A 22,196-nucleotide genomic window follows, 5' to 3' on the forward strand; every position below is an offset into this window, starting at 1 on the left:
TCCTAGACTAGTAGACCCAGGGTAATGCTCTAGTGGCCTGGGTTCAAATCCCACCATGGCAGATGGGGAAATTTAAATTTAGTTGTAAAAATCTGAATTAAAAGTCGAATGATGACCAGGTAACCATTGTCATAAAACACCCATCTGCTTCACTCGTCATAGACATAGAATTTGCAGTGGAGGAGGCCATTTGGCTGATCGAGTCACACCGACCCTACTCAAGCCCACATATCTACCCTATCACCTGGCCTGGGTGACATGTGACTCCGGACAGATAGTAATGTGGTTGACTCTTAAATGCCCTTTGAAATGGCCTGGCAGAACGTTCAGTTCCAAGGCAATTGGGAATTGGCGCTAAATGCTGGTCCACGCCCTCATCCCCTGACCGAAGTTTTTAAAAAAGTATTGGCCTGGATCCTGGGGAGATCTCCCTTGGACTTCGCAACATGGGATATTTTATGTACAATTGCAGAGGATCAATGGCATCTGTCAGTCCAGCACTCCCTCAGTTCTGCACTGGACTGTCAGCCCAGATGTTTGTCGTGATGTCCGTCCCATTCTAGAGGAGAGAGTGCTACCCACTGAGCCGCACTCGGCTGGCACCGAAGATGGGAAACATTGGAAATCTTCCAGGGGGCCATTGGTAATTCGAGAGCAAGTTTAAGGCAATGGTGTTGAAGAGGAATTACAGGGGTGAAAGTGAGGAAGGCCAATAAATAATTCATAATAATCAAGCAGGAGTGGGGGTTGGGGAGGGGGGTGGGCGTCCTGAAGCAGTGGTTTGGCTGTCCTCCATTATGGTTGGGGACAGTACGCAATGTAAATGGACCATTGAAGGGAGAGGAACTAAAGCACTTGGCACATGGATACGAAGAATGCCAATGCACGGACTCTCCTTCCGTCCCAGCTGCACAGGAAGTGACAATTCCGTTCAATGTACCAGCTGCTGCTTCAGTCTTGAGCACTGTGTAGAAACTAATGCATGGATGTAAATCATCAGCGAGGATCTGAGGTTCATTCAATCTGATTCAGGCATCTACTCTGTATGGGATGCATTGGTGATAATGGTGCTTCAGTTGATTGATAAATATCACAGTGAAACCTCCTGTGTGAGTTTCCCTGTGTTTCATCATGTGTATGCGCTGTTCCTGCTCAGAGCATCCAAGGTTCAAAATAAATATGTTCAATAAATTGTCACAGGTCAGATTTCTTTCCCCACTTTTATCTCGAAGGAACAGATCGGCCATAATTAGATATTCCACAGGCACCAGCTGCCTGTCCACACTCCAGCACTCTCCAGCAGATGCCACAAGGTGGAAGTCAGGAGCAGGAACCCTGAGCTTTCTCTTTTTCAGTGGCACTGAAGCCATTTTCTACCTCCACCTAAACTCTTCCTAATAATAATACTCTTTATCATTATCATAAGTAGGCTTACATTAACGCTGCAATGAAGTTATTGTTAAAATCCCCTAGTAGCCACACTACGGCACCTGTTCGGGTACACTGAGGGAGAATTCACCAAACAAGCACGTCTTTCGGGACTTGTGGGAGCACCCAGAGGAAACTCACGCAGACACGGGGTGAACGTGCAGAGTCTGCACAGACAGTGACTCAAGCGGGAATCGAACCCGGGTCACTCCTTGGTGCTGTCACTTCGACGATGGCTCTCCATGGCTGCCAACTTAACTCAGCACAGCTGGATACTGAGATTGGCATCATATTTTACATTTTCTTTCACAGGATGTGGGCATCACTGGCTACACCCACATTTATTGCCCATGCCCAAGTTTCATTTTTTAAAAAATATAAAGTACCCAATTATTTCATTCCAATTAATGGGCAATTTAGCATGGCCAATCCACCTATCCTGCACATCTTTGAGTTGTGGGGGTGGAACCCATGCAGACACGGAGAGAATGTGCAAACTCCACATGGACAGTGACCCAGGGCCGGGATTCAAACCCAGGTCCTCGGCGCCCTAGTCCCAGTGCTAACCACTGCAGCACATGCTGCCCTCATCCCTAAATTTCTTGAAGGTGGGCAGCACGGTGGCACAGTGGGTTAGCCCTGTTGCCTCACGGCGCCGAGATCCCAGGTTCGATCCCGGCTCTGGGTCATTGTCCATGTGGAGTTTGCATATTCTTGCCGTGTTTGCGTGGGTTTCGCCCTCACAACCGAAAGATGTGCAGGGTGGGTGGAGTGGCCACGCTAAATTTCCCCTTATTTGGAAAAAATGAATTGGGTACTCTAAATAAAAAAAAACTTTCTTGAAGGTGGTGGTGAGTTGCCTTCTTGAACCATTGTAGTCAATGCGATGTAGGTATACCTACGGTGCTGTTAGGAAGGGAGCTCTTTGTCTTTTTGGCCCACTGCCCCCCGTGGGATTGATTGATTGATATTTATTGTTACATGTATCGAAGTACAGTGAAAAGTATTTTTCTGCGGCCAAGGGAACGTATACAGTACGTCCATTGTCGACAAAAGAATAAATCGACAGGGTACATTGACAGTGATGCATCAACAAATAGTGATTGGTTACAGTGCGGAACAAGGGCCAAACAAGAGCAGCATAGGGAGTCGTGAATAGTGTTCTTGCAGGGAACAGATCAGTCCGAGGGAGAGTTGTTGAGGAAGTCAGACCTGCTTAAAGGAAAACAGCATTTCTGTTGTGCTTTGTTATGACTTTCAGATGTCAAAAAAAGTGACCTACTTTTGAAGTATAGCCACTGTTGTAAAAAAAATACAGCAATTAATTTGCACATAGCAAAATCCTGACAAATAACACTGACAATGACCAGATAATCTGTTTTAGTGATGTTGATTGAGAGATAAATATTGAAAAGGTCACCGGGGCAATCTCCCCTGCTCTTCAAAACAATATTAATAATCTTTATTATTGTCACAAGTAGGCTTACATTAACACAGCAATGAAGTTACTGTGAAAATCCCATGGTCTGAGAATAGAGAGGCCCTTGGTTTAATGCATGTACACAATGCCAGTAACTATTATATTTATCACACCTACTTTTAGATTCCCTCATCAATTGAATGATTTTCTCTGTCTACCTAATCAATCTGATTTCAAGATCTGTATTAGTCATACCTCAGTCTCGTGTTTTCCGGTGAAAAGCACCGCCTACATTCCCCCAACACCCCAACAATACTTTCCCAAGTTAGAACCTTTGAACTCTACTATCGTTCTTGTGATTTTTTTTTACACACCTTCCCACTGTGTCTCTATATCTTTTCCAACAATGAAGACTAGAATACAATGACTGCTTGAGAACAATCCCTTTACTCATCTTTATTGTGAAAACGTGACTCGCGCTGGGTTTTTGTTCTACCGAGTGCTGACAACACCACTCAGACGCTGCAGCAAGGGATGCATTCTTTAGTCAGCTGCAATGTGGGCGGCGTGGTAGCACAGTGGTTATCACTGTGGCTTCACAGCGCCAGGGACCCGGGTTCGATTCCTGACTTGGACAACTGTCTGTGCGGAGTCGGCATGCTCTCCCCGTATCTGCGTGGGTTTCCTCCGGGTGCTTCAGTTTCCTCCCACTAGTCCCGAAAGACGTGCTGCTAAGTGAATTGGACATTCTGAATTCTCCCTCTGTGTACCCGAACAGGTACCGGAATGTGGCGACTAGGCGGATTTTCACAGTAACTTCATTGCAGTGTTAATGGAAGCCTATTTGTGACAATAATAAAGATTATTATTATACAAGTGTTCAGCCAAATAATGATATTAGGAACAGGAGACAGCCGTTCGGTCCCTTGAACCATTTAATTAATTCCCAGCTGATCTGCATCTCAACTCCCGTTTACCCATGTGCTTTCTATCTCTTGCGAACCCTTACCCAATGATATCTACTGATCTCAGCCTTGCACTTTTCAATTGGCCACCAGTAGCTACAGCTTTTTGGGGAAAAGAGTTTCAGATTTTCACTTCCGTTTGTGTGAGGACGAGCTTCCTAATTCTGTTCCTGAATAGCCCAGCTCTAATTTTCAGGTTACGAATTTGGATTACAGACAAACCAAGTGGTCCTCTCTGGATCTACACATCTGAGTGACGGCGGGTAGGGGGTGGGATAAGAATAATGAGTTTGAACCTCAGCACCGGTGAGTCTGATACTCTGAGAATGGCCACCAGTGGACATGGTTCTAGATCGACTTTAAGTATCTCTGACACGGTGTTGAAGAAAGTGACCTAAAGGTTTACTGGCTTGGGACAGGACCAGAACATATGAGTGTGGTTAGCCGCCCCCCAGAACAACGTTCACACCCGTCCTCCAGATAAAACCCTGCTCATCCTTGCCCTGGTCAGATGAGCCCTGTGCACCACTGGGTCAGACTAAGTGGCGGACAGGAGGACGTGGAGTTGACCCTGTGAAGAGCCCCACTCCATACTTCAACATCCAGAATAGGACCCAATTCACCCTCCCATTTTACCTTTATCTCATTCAACGGTGCTGACTCCGCTGACAAGATCTGATCGTACACGGCTGAAATAGTCCCCCACCAGACCGGGCTAAAGACCAAATCCTCCACCACAGGAAGAAGGGTGGTGTCAAGGGGAAAGAGGGAAAAACTTTGCGGGAAAATCGCAATTCTGATAATATCTAAACAGATTGGAACCAGAGTGTTGACATTTCTCTATCAGCTCCTTGAAGGTAGAAAACCTTCCTTCCACGAACAAGTCACCATACTTCCCCAAATCCTTGCCCTCCCATGACCTAAAGGTTGAGTCCAAGGCTGCTACGGGCCAATGCTGCTTGAACTGCTTCCAGGTTGTCAGGGTGGACACCACCACAGGATGCGAAGAAAGTCTTATTGGAGAGTACGACAATGGTGCAGTTACCAAGGCTAGAACCCTTACAGAAACTCATCTCCATTTGCCCCCATGCAGAACCCGGGTCACTGAACCAACCTAGTACCTTCTCAGTATTGGCTTCCCAAAATAAAATAATAAACTGGTTAAAGCCAAACTTTCTGATTCTATCTCTCTGGAGGAACGTCCTACGGATCCTTAGGGTCTTACCGACCCAAATAAAAGGGGACACTAATTTATTAATCATAACAAAGAAGGACTTGGGAAGAATTGTGGAGACATTGAAAAAGAAATAAACATCTCAGGAGCACATTCATGTTGATGGTCTGGATTTTGCCCGCCATGGACAAGGGAGCGGTTATCCCACTTCTGCAAGTCAGACTTACCCCCATTCGCCAGACTAGTACAATTTAATTTATGGAGTGAGCTCCAATTGTGGTTCACCCAGATTCCCAGATAATGAAAGCTAGATCTGGCAAGACGAAATGGCAACATCTCCAGATGGGCTCCCCTCCCGAGGGAGTTAACTGGAAAGTATTTGCTCTTATCCAAATTCAACTTACACCCAGAGGAGCCAAAACTCCCAAGCAGCTTCATTATCGCATCCATGGTGGATGCTGGGTCCGTAATATACAGAAGCAAGCCATCTGCATACAAGGATACCTTACCCTCCATCCCTCCCCAATTTAACCCCCTCCTTCTACAGATGTGCAATAGAGAGTATCCTATCCGGCTGCATCACAGCTTGGTATGGCAACTGCTCGGTCCAAGATCGCAAGAAACAGCAGAGTGTGGTGAACTCAGCCCAATGCATCACACAAGCTTGCCACCCTCCAATTGATTCTGTCTACACCTCCCGCTGTCTCAGGAAGGCAGACAGCATTGTCAGAGCCTCTCCCACCCAGGCTTTGTCTTCTTCCAGACCCTTCCATCAGGCAGAAGATACAGAAGTCTGAAGACCCGCACTTCCAGACATAGGAACAGCTTCTTCCCCACAGCTACTAGACTCCTCAATGACTCTCCCTCAGACTGGTCTGTTCCCTGTAAGAACCCTATTCACAACGGCCTATGCTGCTCTTGCTTATGTATTTGCTTTGTTTGGCCCCTTGTTCCGTACTGTAACCAATCAGTTTGTCGATGTACCATTGGTCAATGTACTCTGTCGATTATTCTTTTTTATGTGCGTGCTGTGTACATTCCCTTGGCTGCAGAAAAATACTTTTCACTGTACTTCAGTACATGTGATAATAAATTAAATCAAATCAAATCCACTTAGTGCAAGATCTAAGCACCATGGCAAGTGGCTCTATTGCCAGGGCAAATAGGAGGAGAGACAATAGTCATCCCTGCCTCGTGCCCCTATTCAACAGAAAATAATCCAAATTCACAGCATTTGTGTGAATAATACCAGTAGGGGCCCTATATAAAGGAATAACTCCAGGATATAAACTTTTGTCCAAATCCAAACCTCCCCAGACTCTCAGAAAGATATCCCCGCTCGATTTTATCAAATGCTTTTGCAGTGTCCAGGGAGACGATCACCTCTGGTTCTGGCACTGAAGAGGGGAAGAGAACAACATTTAACATCCAACGTTTATTGGTCGACAATTGTTGACCCTTGATGAAGCTTCTCTGGTCTTCCGAGATCACCTCTGGGAGGCAGGGCTCCGATCGCTGTGCCAGCATTTTGCAAGTAACTCTGTGTCTGCATTTCAAAGCGTAACAGGTCGTTACGATCACATTCTGTACGGTCTTTGCCTTTCCTAAGGATCAGGGAAATAGAGGCTTGTGCAAGTCTAACGGCAACGAGCCCCAGGACATGGAGCCATTAAACATGTCTAAAATTAGAGGGACGAACTGTTCAGCAAACTTCTTAAAAAACACAATGGGGAAACCATGAGGGCCAGGAGCTTTACCTGGCTGCATAAACCCGATGCATTTTTAAATTTCCTCTGGGCCCAACGGGGATTCGAACTCTTCTGACCTCTCCCTTCCCATCACTGGAATGGATAACCATCCAAAAAATCCGTCAGGGCCAAACTCTCCGATGGGGGCTCCGATCTATAAGACATCCCAATAAAAGTTTCAAAAGCCACATTGTTCATATAGTACACCCCTCGAACGTTGCTGCTTTGCCTTATCCGTTGATAATGGATCAAATTGCGTCTGCAGCTTTTTTCTGCTTGCCAGCATCTCTGGGGTTTGGCCAAGCGAGTACTGATGGTCCACCTCAAGGATGGAGTCCAACAGCCTCTACAACCCCGCTGTCTTTTCCATGTGCACTTTTTAGGAAATTATCTCCCCCTGACAACCAACTTAAAGGCTTCCATAACGTGGAAGGTGAGATAGACTCACTTATATTAAATTTAATTTATTCTCCAATGGCGGTAGACATGTGTTCACAAAATCACTTGTCTGCTCATAATGCCGTATCCAATCTCCATGGCGGACACAGAGAAGGACCTGACTTGAGTGGCAAATCAACAAAATGTGTGGCATGGTCTGAAATCTCAATTGCTGAATAACCCACCCTCTGGACTGAAGGGAGGAGAGACCGGTCCAGCACAAAAATATCAATATTTGAATATACTGGACATGGGAAATAAAGGAAAATTGCATTATCTTCTGAATGCAAAAAAAAACATGGGGAGAACGTGCAGACTCCGCACAGGCAGAGACCCAGCCGGGAATCGAACCTTGGACCCTGGAGCTGTGAAGCATCAGTGCTTCATTATGCTACCGTGCTGCCCCCCAAAAAAGGGCAGGCTTCCTTCGAGCCGAAATTGAACCAGCGAACCTAACTCACAAAACATTCAACCCAAACAATAGAATAATGCAAACGAGAACAAGGAACCCCAACAATTTAACATATTGACATCCCCAATATTCAGAAAACCTCAAAAACCCCTTCCCCAGACTATGCTTTTTAACAAAGGAATCCTCCTCATAAGTCACCCTTAGCCGCGCCGGGTACCCCACCCCAAATTGGACTCTAGGTTTATACTGGGCGGCTTTGGCCTTGTTGAATGCCGCCCGCTTCTTGGCCAGCTCTCCCACGTCTTGATAAAACCTGATGGCCTGGCCTTCCCATCTATAATTACGATGTTCCTTTACCCGTCTCGGGACCCATTCTTTCTCTTGGAAAATGTGAAATTTCACAATTACTGCTCTCGGCGGTTTATTGGGAACGTTCGGTGGTCGCGGTCCAGTTGAGGAGGGAACGCGAGTCCACCTTCCCCCACCATCGCCCCAACCATCTTCGCAAAGTATTGTGTGGGATTTGGGTCTTCCATCCCCCCTGGCAACCTCACAACGCGGATATTCTGCCTCCTGTAACGATTCTCCAAATCACTGAGTTTGGCCTTCAGAGCTTTTATTGGCCTCAGCCATCAGAGACATCAGCGCTTCCAGAGAGGAATCTGTTCGCTGTGCCTCCACCCGTTGAATCGTGTCACCATGCTCTTCTACCGTCTTGTTGGTTTTCTCTATATGAATGGGGGCTAGGGCCTCTTCCATTGACTTGCAGAGGTCCCTCAACATGCCTGTCGATTCCCCATCTTCTTTCAGGTTTTTCCCCCTGGGTTTTCTGGGCATTTCTCATATGTACACACCTTATTCCATTAATCATGTGAATTTTTAACCAAAAATGCCCCCTAAAACCAGGGGAAAAGCCCTAAACGAACAGTACCCTAGCGAGAGCCACCTCATGCACGTCTTCCTCTTACATAACGCCACCGGAAGTCCTCCAGACGCCCAGGTTAATGCTTTGAGGACCTGAGTTCGAATCCCACCATGGTAGATGGCAAAATTTGAATTCAATCAAAAAAAAAATAATTGTCGATTGTCATTAAAATCTAGCTGGTTGGGTGGCACAGTGGGTTAGCACTGCTGCCTCACTGCGCCGAGGGCCCTGTTCGATCCCGGGCCCAGGTCACTGTGTGTGGAGTTTGCACATTCTCCCCGTGTCTGTGTGGGTCTCACCCCCACAACCCAAAGATGTGCAGCTTAGGTGGATTGGCCACGCTAAATTGCCCCTTAATTGGGGAAAAAAAAGATTTGGGTATACTAAATTTAAAAAAGGATTTTAAAAAACCTATCTGGTTCATTAATGCCCCTATGGGGAAGGAAATCTGCTATCCTGATCCGGTCATCTGACTCCAGACCCACCCACCCGCAGCAATGTGGTTGACTCTTTAATGCACTCCACTGAGTCGAGGGTGGTTAGGGATGGACAATAAATGCTGGCCCAGCCATGAATGAATGAAAAAAATATATAAATGCAAGTCAGGGTGGCGCAGTGGGTTAGCATTGCTGCCTCACGGCGCCGAGGTCCCAGGTTCGATCCCGGCTCTGGGTCACTGTCCGTGTGGAGTTTGCACGTTCTCCCTGTGTTTGCGTGAGTTTCGCCCCCACAACCCAAAGATGTGCAGGATAGGTGGATTGGCTACGCTGAACTGCCCCTTAATTGGAAAAAAGGTATTGGGTATTCTAAATTTTAAAGAAATGCAAGTCACCTTTCTTTTAATGTTACCAATTAGCATCCAGGCTACAATCAATTAACTCAGTAGAAACCAGGGTTCCCTATGCTTTGTACGTCTCAGCACCACGCAAGGTTGAGATCCACATAATCAGCCATGTGGAAAAAGCTCAAATGAGGCATAAGGTTTCGAGACATCAGGATTCAACTGTACAAAGAACAAAGGACAGTACAGCACAGGAACAGGCCCTTTATCTCCAAGCCTGCGCTGATCACGTGTCCTATCTAGATTAACCGCCTGTATCCTTTTATATCCTGTCTGTTCATGTGTCAATCTAGATAAGTCCTAAAGGTCTGCCTCAACCACCTCACTTGGCAGTACATTCCAGGCCACCATCATCCTCTTTGTAAAAAACTTCCCTCGCGCATCTCCACTGAACCCTATCGCCCTCTCACCTTGAACTTGTGCCCCCTTGTAATTGTAATTTCCACCCTGGGAAAAAGCTTCCAACTGTTCACCCTATCTATATCCCTCACAAAATGTTATAAACTTCTATCAGGTCGCCTGTCAGACTCCATCTTTCTAGAGAAAACAATCCCAGTTTATTTTTTTTTTAAATTTAGAGTACCCAATTCATTTTTTCCAATTAAGGGGCAATTTAGAGTGGCCAAATCCACCTACCCTGCACATCTTTGAGTTGTGAGGGCTAGACCCACGCAAACACGGGGAGAATGTGCAAACTCCACACGGACAGTGACCCAGAGCCGGGATCGAACCTGGGACCTCGGCACCGTGAGGCAGCAATGCTAACCACTGCGCCACCGTGCTGCCCGAATCCCAGTTTATTCAATCTCTCCTCGTAGCTAATTCCCTGATAATCTGAGCTATTTCCCTCGTGGCTGCCTGCTTTCTCAGTTCGTGAGCCAGCAGGCAGCTGGCTTTGTTTCTGTCCTTGTACAGGGCCCCCATGCCTGGCGGTGCACTGGTTGCCTCGTGGAGAGCAGGTCAAAGTCCATTTGTAGCATATTCCTTTCCAGCACGAGCTCTATGGTCAGGGCCCCAGAGTATCGCCGGTCTACTTACGTACAGTGTGGAGTCGACTAGCTGTTGCCTAGCCACCTTCTCCCCCCTATACCTTTCGGCAATAATTTCACCCCTGAACATGGAGGGTGAGACAATGTGACAACTGACTCACGTTCACAATTACATTTCTGCAGGCATCGCTGGGGTTGTTTCTCTGAAGACCGTCGAGTAAAGGTTTTGACCCCAAAAACTTTGATTTCTTCTTATAACTCCTCTTCAAATGTTTGTATTCCCTACACTGAATTAAAATGAAATCGATTTGAAATTCCCTTCGGTCATGGTTGCACTCCAAAGCACCTTTCTCTTCCTGCTTGTTCTACACTGCACCCACATGTCAGATATAAATTAATGGAGTAACTTGTTCTGGGAGAAGGTGTTGGGCAGAAAGTGACCTTCATTAGCTGAATACTCTGGTTCTGAGTCCCAGAACTCGCTAATTAAATGACGGAGCAGTGTCAGGAAGTAATTAGGAACAATATAATTAGCTGTAATTTTAGAAATCATTTAATCTTTTTCCTCTTATAGTAGGATCTATTTTTGCAGTGACTGATTGAGTTTTAATTTACTTAAATTATACACATACATACAAATATATATATATAATTAGGTCATGGAGCAAAGGGCCCGATGTGAAAATACTGCTTCACTACAACTGAATCCAGCTTGTTCATCATTCTGACTTCCTCTATTCGCTATATTCAAACTGGCCTCACTTCCCAAAAAATGCAGCCCTTCAGTTAGAGCTGACACCATTTAGAAAATAAATCCTTGTTTTGTTTGGGTTAGGCACCTTTTAACAAAGTTCTTAATCTGAGGCAACACAATAGTTGATATCGTAAACGTCACAATAGTGGGTGTTTCTCGGAGGTTGGAGCTGGAACACGTTGTCAGGCAGGGAGAGGGAGCTTTGATCTGTAAGCATCTCTGCCCTGACAGATCTGGGAGTCCTTGTTGCCGACAGTGGATCCTTCAAAAGGAGAAAGTGCTCCATTCCCTGATCTGAGTTCTTTGTCATGATGTGGGGATTCCAGCGTTGGACTGGGGTGGGCACAGTAAGAGGTCTTACAACACCAGGTTAAAGTCCAACAGGTTTGTTTTGAATCACTAGCTTTCGAAGCACAGTTCCATTTACCTGAGGAAGGAGCTACACTCTGAAAGCAAGTGATTCTAAACAAACCCCATTAGACTTTAACCTGGTGTTGTAAGATTTCTTTGTGCAGTAGGAGGAATGCAAAAACTAGTCTCTACACGCCAGAATGCATAACTTTCCCCAGTTGTTCTTGGGATGTGGAATAGCTTTTTTTAAAATAGAGAACCCAATTTTTTTTTCCAATTAAGGGGCAATTTAGCGTGGCCAATTCACCTATCCTGCATATTTTTGGGTTGTGGTGGTGAGACCCATGCAAACACGGGGAGAATGTGCAAACTCCACATGGACAATGACCCAGAGCCGGGGTGGAACCCGGGTCCTCAGCGCCGTGAGGCTGCAGCGGTAACCACTGCGCCTCTGAGACGCCCCTGGTCTGGACACAGTCAAAGTACATTTCCCCAAAAGGGAAAAGTAGAGCAAACAAATGCAGAGGGTGAGCAGGACAATGCCAATGAAAATAAGCTCTAAGAGTTTGGAATTGGCACGGTAGCACAGTGCCAGGGTCCCGGGTTAGATTCCCGCTTGGGTCACTCTCTGTACAGAGTCTGCACGTTCTCCCCGTGTCTACGTGGGTTTCTTCCGGGTGCTCTGGTTTCCTCCAAGTCCCGAAAGACGTGCTTGTTAGGAGAATTGGACATTTTGAATTCTTCCTCTGTGTACCCGAACAGGCGCTGGAATGTGGCGACGAGGGGTTTTTCACAGTAACTTCATTGCAGTGTTAATGTAAGCCTACTTGTGACACTAATAAAGATTAAGAATTATCTATTTTGGAGACAAGACAGGATGAGAATGAATAAACTGATGCTTTCAAAATGATCAGGAAGGAGATTCGGCTTGGTGTAGAGATATGGGTTACTGGAGATGAATGGGGAATGCTTGGACAAGGAGGCAGGCAGAGAAATTATATTTACAAAGAGTTTGGTTCGATACAGGATATATTTCTTTCTACCCTGAATCACCATCGTTAGGAGAGAACAGATGAGTTAGAGTGACAGCAGTTATTTGAAAGGAACACAACTTGCTGAGTGAATACAGGTCAGTTACAGAGGTAAGGAACTTACTTTCAGCCATCTCCTGGAATCTTGCTGGATTACCTACAGAGGTCGACAACCTTTGTTTTAACCTTAAGAGCCTTTTTTAAAAAATGGCCAAAGTGAAGTAGCTGTTGTCGTGCAATTTGCATACAGTAAGTTCCCACATTGAGATAAAGACCAGGCACTGGCTTGGACACCTGGTGGGGAGAATTTTGAAATAGTGCCTTGGGATATTAAAAAGGAAAAAATTTAGTGTACCCAATTCATTTTTTTCCCAATTAAGGGGCAATTTAGCCTGTTCAATCCACCTACTTGCACACCTTTGGGTTGTGGGGGCGAAACACGGGAGAATGTGCAAACGCCACACGGACAGTGACCCAGGGCCAGGATCGAACCTGGGACCTCGGTGCCGTGAGGCAGCTAGGCTAACCCACTGCTCCACCGTGCTGCCCGCCTTGGGATCTTTTAGGTCTAAGTGAGGGGGCCTTGGTTTAACATCACATCCAAACGTTAGTACCTCTGACAGTGCAACGTAGTAATGCATTTTTAAATCATATTACATTTATTTCACAATTGTTATATGATACAAAAATTGTACATAAACATCAACCTAAATGCCAATTACTCTACATCAGCCAAGGCATGGCCTTTTGACGAATGTCTGTTTCCCTGGTGGCAATGTTCTTTCCTTCCATCACTAGCACACTGTTGCTGGACCATGTACAGGATACACTAGGATACACAGGATCTGGGGCTGGTGTAGCTCACTGGGCTAAATCGCTGGCTTTGAAAGCAGACCAAGGCAAGCCAGCAGCACGGTTCAATTCCCGTACCAGCCTCCCCGAACAGGCGCCAGAATGTGACGACTAGGGGCTTTTCACAGTAACTTCATTTGAAGCCTACTTGTGACAAGCAATTTTTATTTCATTCATTTTCATTTCATTTCACTACAGCATCTCCCACCCCTGTGACCTCAACACAGAGAAGGACAAAAGCTGCAAACATGTTTTTCCAAATTCTCCTCCAAGTCATGCAGCACCTTCCTATGGACCCATATCAATTGTTGGGTTAATATCTTGGAATTCTCCACCCACAGTCCAGGAGAGTTTCTTTGAACGCGATTTGTCCACGATCATCTTCTTTGGCGATCACACGCTAACGAGTATGATGTCCACCTAAGAAACTCAGTGATATTGGAACATCTCTTAATGTGGGTATGCCGTTGCATGTCAGCAGACACAAAGGGTAGGTCCATTCCCAGTGGCAAGGGAACCTTGACCACTGGGAATCTCCCTCCTGCTGCAGTCCTCATCAATCATGGCAGCAGTCGATACCATGGCCAGGACTCTCCGAGTCTCCGTGCCGCAATCGCGCTCGAGCGGAGAATGGGGGGGCTTCCGGGACAGCCAGGATTATGATCGGGGGCCACCGATTGGCAGGCGCGCGCGATCTGGGGGGGGGGAACCTATATTGTCAGGGCCGGTCCGCGGGGCCGCCGCCATGCGGACCACCTGCCGGATGTGCAGGGCCCCATATTGGCAGCTGGAGATGCGAGGGCTACTCCGGGGCCCTGCAAACCCCTGCTAAACGGAGAATCACTCTGGACTTTCTCCAGGTAAGTACAGAGTGATTTGCGCCTGTTTTCTCACGGGCGTGGGGACGTACCCCACTATCAGAGAATTCCACCCCATATTAGTATCTTCTGCCTGATCCACCATTGAGGACTTGTCTTGGAATTGCTTTGTCTGGTTTCTCACCTCTTTTTTAAAATACCGTATATACTCGCGTATCATGCGATCTCGCGTATCATGCGACCCCTAAATTTTAGACTCCAAAACTAAATTGGGGCAGCACGGTAGCACAGTGGTTAGCATCAATGCTTCACAGCTCCAGGGTCCCAGGTTCGATTCCGGCTTGGGTCACTGTCTGTGCGGAGTCTGCACGTCCTCCCCGTGTGTGCGTGGGTTTCCTCCGGGTGCTCCGGTTTTCTCCCACAGTCCAAAGATGTGCGGGTTAGGTGGATTGGCCATGCTAAATTGCCCATAGTGTCCTAAAAAGTAAGGTTAAGGGGGAGTTGTTGGGTTACGGGTATAGGGTGGATACGTGAGTTTGAGTAGGGTGATCATTGCTCGGCACAACATCGAGGGCCGAAGGGCCTGTTCTGTGCTGTTCTATGTTCTAAAACATGATTCATGTATCATGCGAGTCACTTTTTTGAGACACCAAATTACGCCGTTAACAACCGCCGTAAACAACCAGCTGTTTTGCGGTTTCTAATCACAGTAATAAGCAGTTAACTAACGCGTAACACATAACTGTCGAATACATTCTACCATTAGCCACTATGGAGAAAAGATCTGCCAAGAAATATACTGCCAAATTGAAGCTGCAAGTCGTTGCCGAAGCGGAACACAGCAACAACGTTAAAGCTGCAAAGCTGTTTGGTGTCGGAGAAAGCTGTGTCCGCAACTGGAGAAAACAGAAAGAGAAATTGATGAAAAGTCCTTCCTATAAATGCGCTAATCGCGGGTCGAAATGTCATTGGCCGCAATTAGAAGATAACGTCTCAAAGTGGGTGTCCGAAAATCGGGAAAATGGACGAAGCTTCTTCCAACGGTTATCTTTAAACGGAAATTAATGCCCAAAGTAAATTTTCCAAAAAATGTGGAATAGCAAATGCTTTGGATGGAAGTGAAGATGATGCTATATTCGAAGATGCAGGAGAAGAGGATGAAAATATTGAAGACCTGGAAGATGATCAGTATGATGACTGCCTTGAAGAAGAATTCCAAGCTTTATTTGATGATGACACTGATAGCAATGAAAGCGAATTTGACGGATTTTAGTTAACCTGCAAAAGTTTGTTTTAATAGTATTTTTATTAAAGTTTTATTAAAGTTTGTTAATTAACCTACATATTTATTCCTGTTTTATATTTCATTATGTCCATAATAATGTCCATTTGACTTTCCGTTAATGGATACGGTCTGCTTAACAGCCTAATCTTGACCAGTACTTCACACCCGAAATTTTGTATCTCGCGTATCATGCGACCCCCCAAATTCAGGTCAAAATTGAGGTCTTCAAAGGTCGCATGTTACGCGAGTATAATTTAGAGTATCCAATTATTTTTTTCCAATTAAGGGATAATTTAGCGTGGCCAATCCACCTATCATACACATCTTTTGGGGTTGTGGGGGTGAAACCCACGCAGACACGGGGAGAATGTGCAAACTCCTCACGGACAGTGACCCAGAGCCGGGATTCGAACCCGGGTCCTCAGCGCCGTAGGCAGCAATGCTAACCACTGTGCCCTCATGCTGCCCTTTGGTTTCTCACCTCTGAAGGTCATAGGTGACTAGGTGACCCTGCCAGGAGCTTAAGACTCCTGAGGGCATTGCTCTTGGGATTAATGGAACATTCAAGTCTCTCTGCCATAGCAAGTTGGCAATCCAAGGAAAGTGTACTCTACGCACAGCTGGTATAAGAGTTTATAACATTGGAAATAATTTTATTAGTACATTCCCTTCGATTTTTTCCCCACCATTCTTTCTTGGGATGTGGGTGTCGCTGGCAAAGCCAGCATTTGTTGGCCAACTCTAATTGCACTTGAACTGAGTGGTTTACTGGCTCACTGGGCTAAATTGCTGGCTTTTAAAGCAGACCAAGCAGGCCAGCAGCACAGTTCGATTCCCGTACCAGCCTCCCCGGACAGGTGCCGGAATGTGGCGACTAGGGGCTTTTCACAGTAACTTCATTGAAGCCTACTCGCGACAAAAGCAATTTTCATCTCATTTTATTTCAGAGGGACAGTTCAAGAGTCAACCACATTGCTGTGGATCTGGAGTCACATGTAGGCCAGACCGGGTAAGGATGGCAGATTTCCTTGCCTAACGGACATTAGTGAACCACATGGGTTTTTACAACAATCAGTGATAGTTCATGCTTACCGTTACTGAAATTAGCTTTATAATTCCAGATTTATCAATTGAATTTAAATCCCAGCTGTTGAGGTGGGATTTGAATCTATGTCCTGAGGGTATTCGCCTCTGGAATACCGATCCAGCGATATTATCACCATGTCACCATCTCCCCATTTGATGATTTGTGGGAGTGAAATGAAATAATTTCCTTTCAGAAGAAACCAAAACTAAAGACACAAATTTGGAAATGGTGAAAAGTGAGAAAACCAACTTTCTCAACAGCAAAGGCTGAAAGTTAAAATGCCTCATGCAGAGATAAACTGTAACACTGAATCTAATGCAGCATAATTAGCAGTTCCAGGGTATAAAAATAATCATTGTACACAACATTTGCCTCAATAAAAATGCTTTATTACTGTACATTCAACAAATGTGTGTGGAGCCATTTCTGCCGGAGATAAACAGTTCACCTGAAATACTATAATACAAAGACATTATTCCAAATGGATAATGGCTTTTGCTTTTTGGCCAATATAAATGGAACATGGAACAGTACAGCACAGAACAGGCCCTTCGGCCCTCGATGTTGTGCCGAGCAATGATCACCCTACGCAAACCCCAAGTATCCACTCTATACCCGTAACCCAGACCAAGGGGGGAGAAGAAGAGAAAGAGAGACAGCGAGAGACCTGATCGAAGTGTACAGAATTACGAGGGACAAAGATGGGGTAGATAAGAAGGAACTTTTCCCCCAGGGGGCATAAATTTAAGGTAAGGGGCAGGGAATTTAGATGGGATTAAAGGAAAACCTTTTTCATCCAGAGGATGATGGGATTTTGGAACTCACTGCCTGAAAGGGTGGTAGAGGCAGAAACCCTCAACATTTCAGAAGAATTTAGATGAACATCTGAAATGCCATGGCATACAAGGCTATGGACCAAAAGCTGGAAAATGGGATCAGGATAGGTGCTTGATGGCCGGCACAGACATGATGGGCCGAAGGGTCTCCAGTTGTGCTGTAAAACTCTATGACTGTGCGATCAAGCCAATGAGAGTAGGGAAGTCACATGAGATTCAAAATCAAAGTAAGGCAGATTCTGGAAATCCAAAATACAAACAGGTATTGCTGGAAATACCCAGCAGGTCCCTATTATCCGTGGCGAGACACAGCCAATATTTCAGCTCGGTAACATAGAACATACAGTGCAGGTGGCCATTCGGCCCATTGAGTCTGCACCGACCCACTTAGGCCGTCACTTCCACCTTATCCCCGTAACCCAATAACCCCATCTAACCTTTTTGGACACTAAAGGGGCAATTTATCATGGCCAATCCACCTAACCTGCACGTCTTTGGACTGTGGGAGGAAACCGGAGAACCCAGAGGAAACCCGCGCAGACACGGGGAGACCGTGCAGACTCCACAGACAGTGACCCAGCAGGGAATCGAACCTGGGACCCTGGCGCTGTGAAGACACAGTGCTCTCCACTTGTGCTACCGTGCTGCTCGTGTAACCTTCCGCCGCAATGCAAGATGGCCATAAGGCGAGAAGAGTTTTTGTGGAGGAACAGACATGAAGTCAGGCAGCAGGACATCAAAGTTCGATTCACTGGATAATTTCTGAAATCATGACATACACGATAACAAACACTGTACCACCCAACCATAGTGCAGCACTGACGCTTGACAAAGGAGAAGCGAAAGGTCAAGAGGACTAAACTAACAAGTGCTGCAGGAAGTGTGCTGGCAGCAAAAAACGTTCCACCACAAACAAAGTTAAAATGAAGAAGGTTACTCTGCAAATCAGCCATTATGTTTAAGTGAAAATTCATTGGAAATATTATACCGACACATTAATAAAGGAAATCAGGTATGCGATTCTTTAATACGGAACAATAAAGACAGTCATTGGGAGCAGATATTTTTCCAAACACAAAGGCTGTTTGGTTTCTCAGAGTCACCAGGTAACAATTTGCATGAATTAAATGTACAGGTCTCGTGTGCACTGGATACAGTTCTGTCTCAGGGTCCATGTTGTTCGCTCAAGATTGGTTCTGATTAGGAAGGCTGTGCAGATTTTCCTTCAATTGAAAGGAAGTGTCAGTAACCTATACAGAAGGTTACTGAAATTGAGTGTATTCCATATATCAAGCCTGAAAAGGCTGGTTACAATTTGTTTTGGAATTTTCATGTTTCTAGGAATATTACATACAGCATTGATATGTTTCCCCACGGTAAACAGGCAGAGGTGGGAGCAAGATGGGTGTGCTAGAAAGAGCCCTCCATATAGGATGTTGTGACTGTTATTGGTGCTAGTCTGTTACTAACATTTCTTAACAAGTTGCCTGGGACCAGAAGCTCTGTTGACAGAGGTGCCTCCATTTCCTCCGTGCCTCGGCATACACCGAGTTGTCCTCATTATGTCAGTCAACACTGCCCCGAGGCACATCAGTACCAGCTGGGCCACTTGATGACAAGAGTGGGCAGAGCTGGCCGATCAACCAGCACTCTGCACGTGTTACATTTTCACCTAAACAGACAGCGGGTACCAGCAAACCTCTTCAGCCACGTCCAATCACTTCAGTCTTGTCAGCATGAAAGGAATGAATTCAGAGCACCACACAACACCCCATCAATGTGAATTACCTCAAAAAACAAGATCCGGGAGCTCATTAGCAAGGGTGCATTGACTGTCCATAACATTCCCCATTTAGGTTTAAGTCCCATGAGTTCCTATAGCCGCCCACTCAGCTGTAGCACAGATACATTTCAATAAAGTTTAAGGTGCCCTGTAACTTTGTCCACTAATGTTGATAAGCCTGGTCCAACACCCAGGACAGTACGTGATCCAGCTGCTATCTGAGTGCGACCAGCATCCTGTATCAAACTCACAGTCAGCCCCAGATCCTTGGCATGCTTGAGTAGGTCGATGATGCAGTCCTCATCTGGCGCCTTGACGACCACTTTGGGCTGCCCGCAGTACTCCCACTGTTTGAGCATTTCTGGATTCCGTTTCTGGACTTGCCTATAGGCAGAGACAGCGGCATGCGAGCACTGAGCCGCCACTTTACCTTTTCCCATCTTCAGGTCATTACGGACTACCAAAACCATCTTGTAGTCTCCGCCTTCGCCCATGGTGCTCGTCTCCATCCCTGCATTTCGCATAGAGGGCAGGGTTTTTAAGGATCCAACAAATCGTCCTCGTACCATCCAACCCAGGTACAACCCACACCCAACTCCAGTCAAAATCCCTAAAGCCAATGGGCTGGTCAGAAACTCCATCTTGTGCCTCTCTGCAAACACCTATGAGAGTGAAGACAAAGAAAGATTATCCTAGCCAGCCTTGACTGTAACCAAAACTCCTGAGTTAGCATTTTAACTAATAAAGAATACAAGACATTGGGCCTTTATGCAGTGAAAACCCAAAATGTTCCACAGGGCCCCTTAATTCGGCAACAAAATTTCTTTCTCTATGAAAGGAATGACTGCCCTAGTCAAATCAAGATATTTCACCATCCTGATTTTTACGCCTACAACAATGGAAAACGGTTCAGTGGTTAAATGGCATTCTCTGATACAGTACTAGAGCATGCTGACCTGTAAAGTTGTACATTTGCTTGGTCTTTACAGTTGCAATTGTGAGGAGAGGGTTGTAATACCGTCTCCTCAGTGGCTTTGGGCTGAGGATGGGGAGAAGTGGGAATCAGCTGGGGTTACCACTACCTGGGTTCGAATCCCGGCTTAGGTCACTGTCTGTGCTGACAGACGTGCACGTTCTCCGTGTCAGCGTGGGTTTCCTCCGGGCACTCCAGTTTACCTCCCACAAGTCCCGAAAGATGTGCTTTTAGGTGATTTGGACATTCTGAATTCACCCTCTGTACCCGAACAGGCACTGGAATGTAGTGACTAGGGTTTTTTTTCACAATATCTTCATTGCAGTGTTAATGTAAGCCTACTTGTGACACTAATGTTTTAAAATTAAATTTTAGCATACCCAAAAAAAAAAAATTTCCCATTAAGGGGCAATTTAGTGTGGCCAGTCCCCCCAACCTGCACATCTTAGGCTTGTGGGATGAGGCCCACACAGACACGGGGAGAACGTGCAAACTCCACACAGACAGTAACCCGGGTCGGGATCGAACCTGGATCCTCAGCGCAGTAGGCAGCAGTGCTAACCACTGTACCACTCTACTTATGATACTAATAAAGATTATTTTGATGACTATCCAGTAACTCCCTTGGAAAGCGTACGCAAGCACAGGTGAGCAATTTGTAATGTCTTATCAGCCTTCTCACCAACACTGACTGCAGGCAGTACCAAGGGCCAAGATGGACGAAGGACCTGAATTTTTAGCCCAAATCGGATTCGGATGGATTCCTGAACATTTCATCACATGGTCACTTGTCTCCTTCATTGCGTTCAACGGTCACCCAACAAACCTTTACAGTTTTTGACAAAGAGTCATCGGACTCGAAATGTTAGCTCTTTTCTCTCCCTACAGATGCTACCAGACTTGCTGAGATTTTCCAGCATTTTCCTTTTCGATTCAGATTCCAGCATCCGCAGTAATTTGCTTTTAACCTTTACAGTGGATGCCTTCCAGTATCAAGTGCAAAGTGAACTCGTACACGATTGAATTACTTCTGGTCAAACAAGGGAATTCTTCAACTCCAATACCTCTCACCAGTAAGAAGTGCTCAAAGAAAATGAAAAGACACAACTTTATATATTTAAAAAAACAAACATATAATTATTCTCCCTAGGGCAGCACGGTGGCACAGTGGGTTAGCCTTGTTGCCTCATGGCGCCAAGGTACCAGGTTCGATCCCGGCTCTGGGTCACTGTGTGGAGTTTGCACATTCTCCCCGTGTTTTCGTGGGTTTCGCCCCCACAACCCAAAGATGTGCAGGGTAGGTGGATTGGCCACTCTAAATTGCCCCCTAATTGGAAAAAAATGAATTGGGTACTCTAAATTTATTTATTTTTTAAAATTATGATTCTCCCTGTTTGTTTGCGGCAGTGTCCTGGAATTTCGACTCTCCAATTCCTGGAGATCTCCAGATGAATGCAGGAGGGTTTAGTCAGAACTAGCCTGGAGCTGGCCCGTGATTGTAACCTGATCTGGCCTGAGGCAGATCTGTGAAGCGCAAATACCGGTTCTGCTCCCTGTGTGTATATATGTTTCTCCTCCCCCTCACCCCCGGGCTCTCTCTCTCTCCCTTAGGCCGCCGCTCACAGGTTTCCAGTTCCAGTTTCTCCTCCCCCTCACCCCCGGGCTCCCTCTCTACCTTAGGCCGCCGCTCACAGGTTTCCAGTTCCAGTTTCTCCTCCCCCTCACCCCCGGGTTCCCTCTCTCCCTTAGGCCGCCGCTCACAGGTTTCCAGTTCCAGTTTCTCCTCCCCCTCACCCCCGGGCTCCCTCAGGCCGCCGCTCACAGGTTTCCAGTTCCAGTTTCTCCTCCCCCTCACCCCCGGGCTCCCACTCTACCTTAGGCCGCCGCTCACAGGTTTCCAGTTCCAGCTGCCCAGCCGCAGCTTCCCGAGGCCTCAACAGCAGGTCTGCGCGGCGCATAGCGATGACGCCATCCGCACGCGCGCGTCCTCACATTCCCACGTGTTAGATTTTTATTTTTAAAAATTTCAAAATCCGATGTGAGCGTGTCAAAAAAACTTTCTAAAATAAAACAAACAACAAAGCAC

General features: G+C 46.2%; 1 protein-coding gene and 1 long non-coding RNA gene across 4 annotated transcripts; both read right to left on the reverse strand.

Annotated features, from left to right (window-relative positions):
• Positions 1-13,112: 13,112 nt before the first annotated feature.
• On the reverse strand, positions 13,113-17,785 carry LOC119975113. The gene is made up of 2 exons (XR_005462656.1): positions 17,738-17,785; positions 13,113-13,616 (listed from the first exon to the last, which is right to left on the reverse strand). It is a non-coding gene; the product is annotated as an uncharacterized LOC119975113 (long non-coding RNA).
• Positions 17,786-18,306: 521 nt separating this feature from the next.
• ptrh2 (peptidyl-tRNA hydrolase 2) lies at positions 18,307-22,163 on the reverse strand. 3 transcript variants are annotated; one of them, XM_038814657.1, is made up of 2 exons: positions 21,985-22,163; positions 18,307-19,799 (listed from the first exon to the last, which is right to left on the reverse strand). In XM_038814657.1, the coding sequence occupies exons 1-2, from the start codon at positions 22,066-22,068 to the stop codon at positions 19,266-19,268; spliced, it is 618 nt and encodes a 205-aa protein (XP_038670585.1). In that variant the 5' UTR covers positions 22,069-22,163; the 3' UTR covers positions 18,307-19,265. The 3 variants fall into 3 exon arrangements, with proteins under 3 accessions (XP_038670585.1, XP_038670586.1, XP_038670587.1); XM_038814658.1 differs by lacking the exon at positions 21,985-22,163 and adding an exon at positions 21,786-21,822; XM_038814659.1 differs by lacking the exon at positions 21,985-22,163 and adding an exon at positions 21,717-21,783.
• Positions 22,164-22,196: the final 33 nt, after the last annotated feature.

The sequence above is a fragment of the Scyliorhinus canicula genome, chromosome 12 (genome assembly GCF_902713615.1).
Source record: "Scyliorhinus canicula chromosome 12, sScyCan1.1, whole genome shotgun sequence".
Lineage (NCBI taxonomy): Eukaryota > Metazoa > Chordata > Chondrichthyes > Carcharhiniformes > Scyliorhinidae > Scyliorhinus > Scyliorhinus canicula.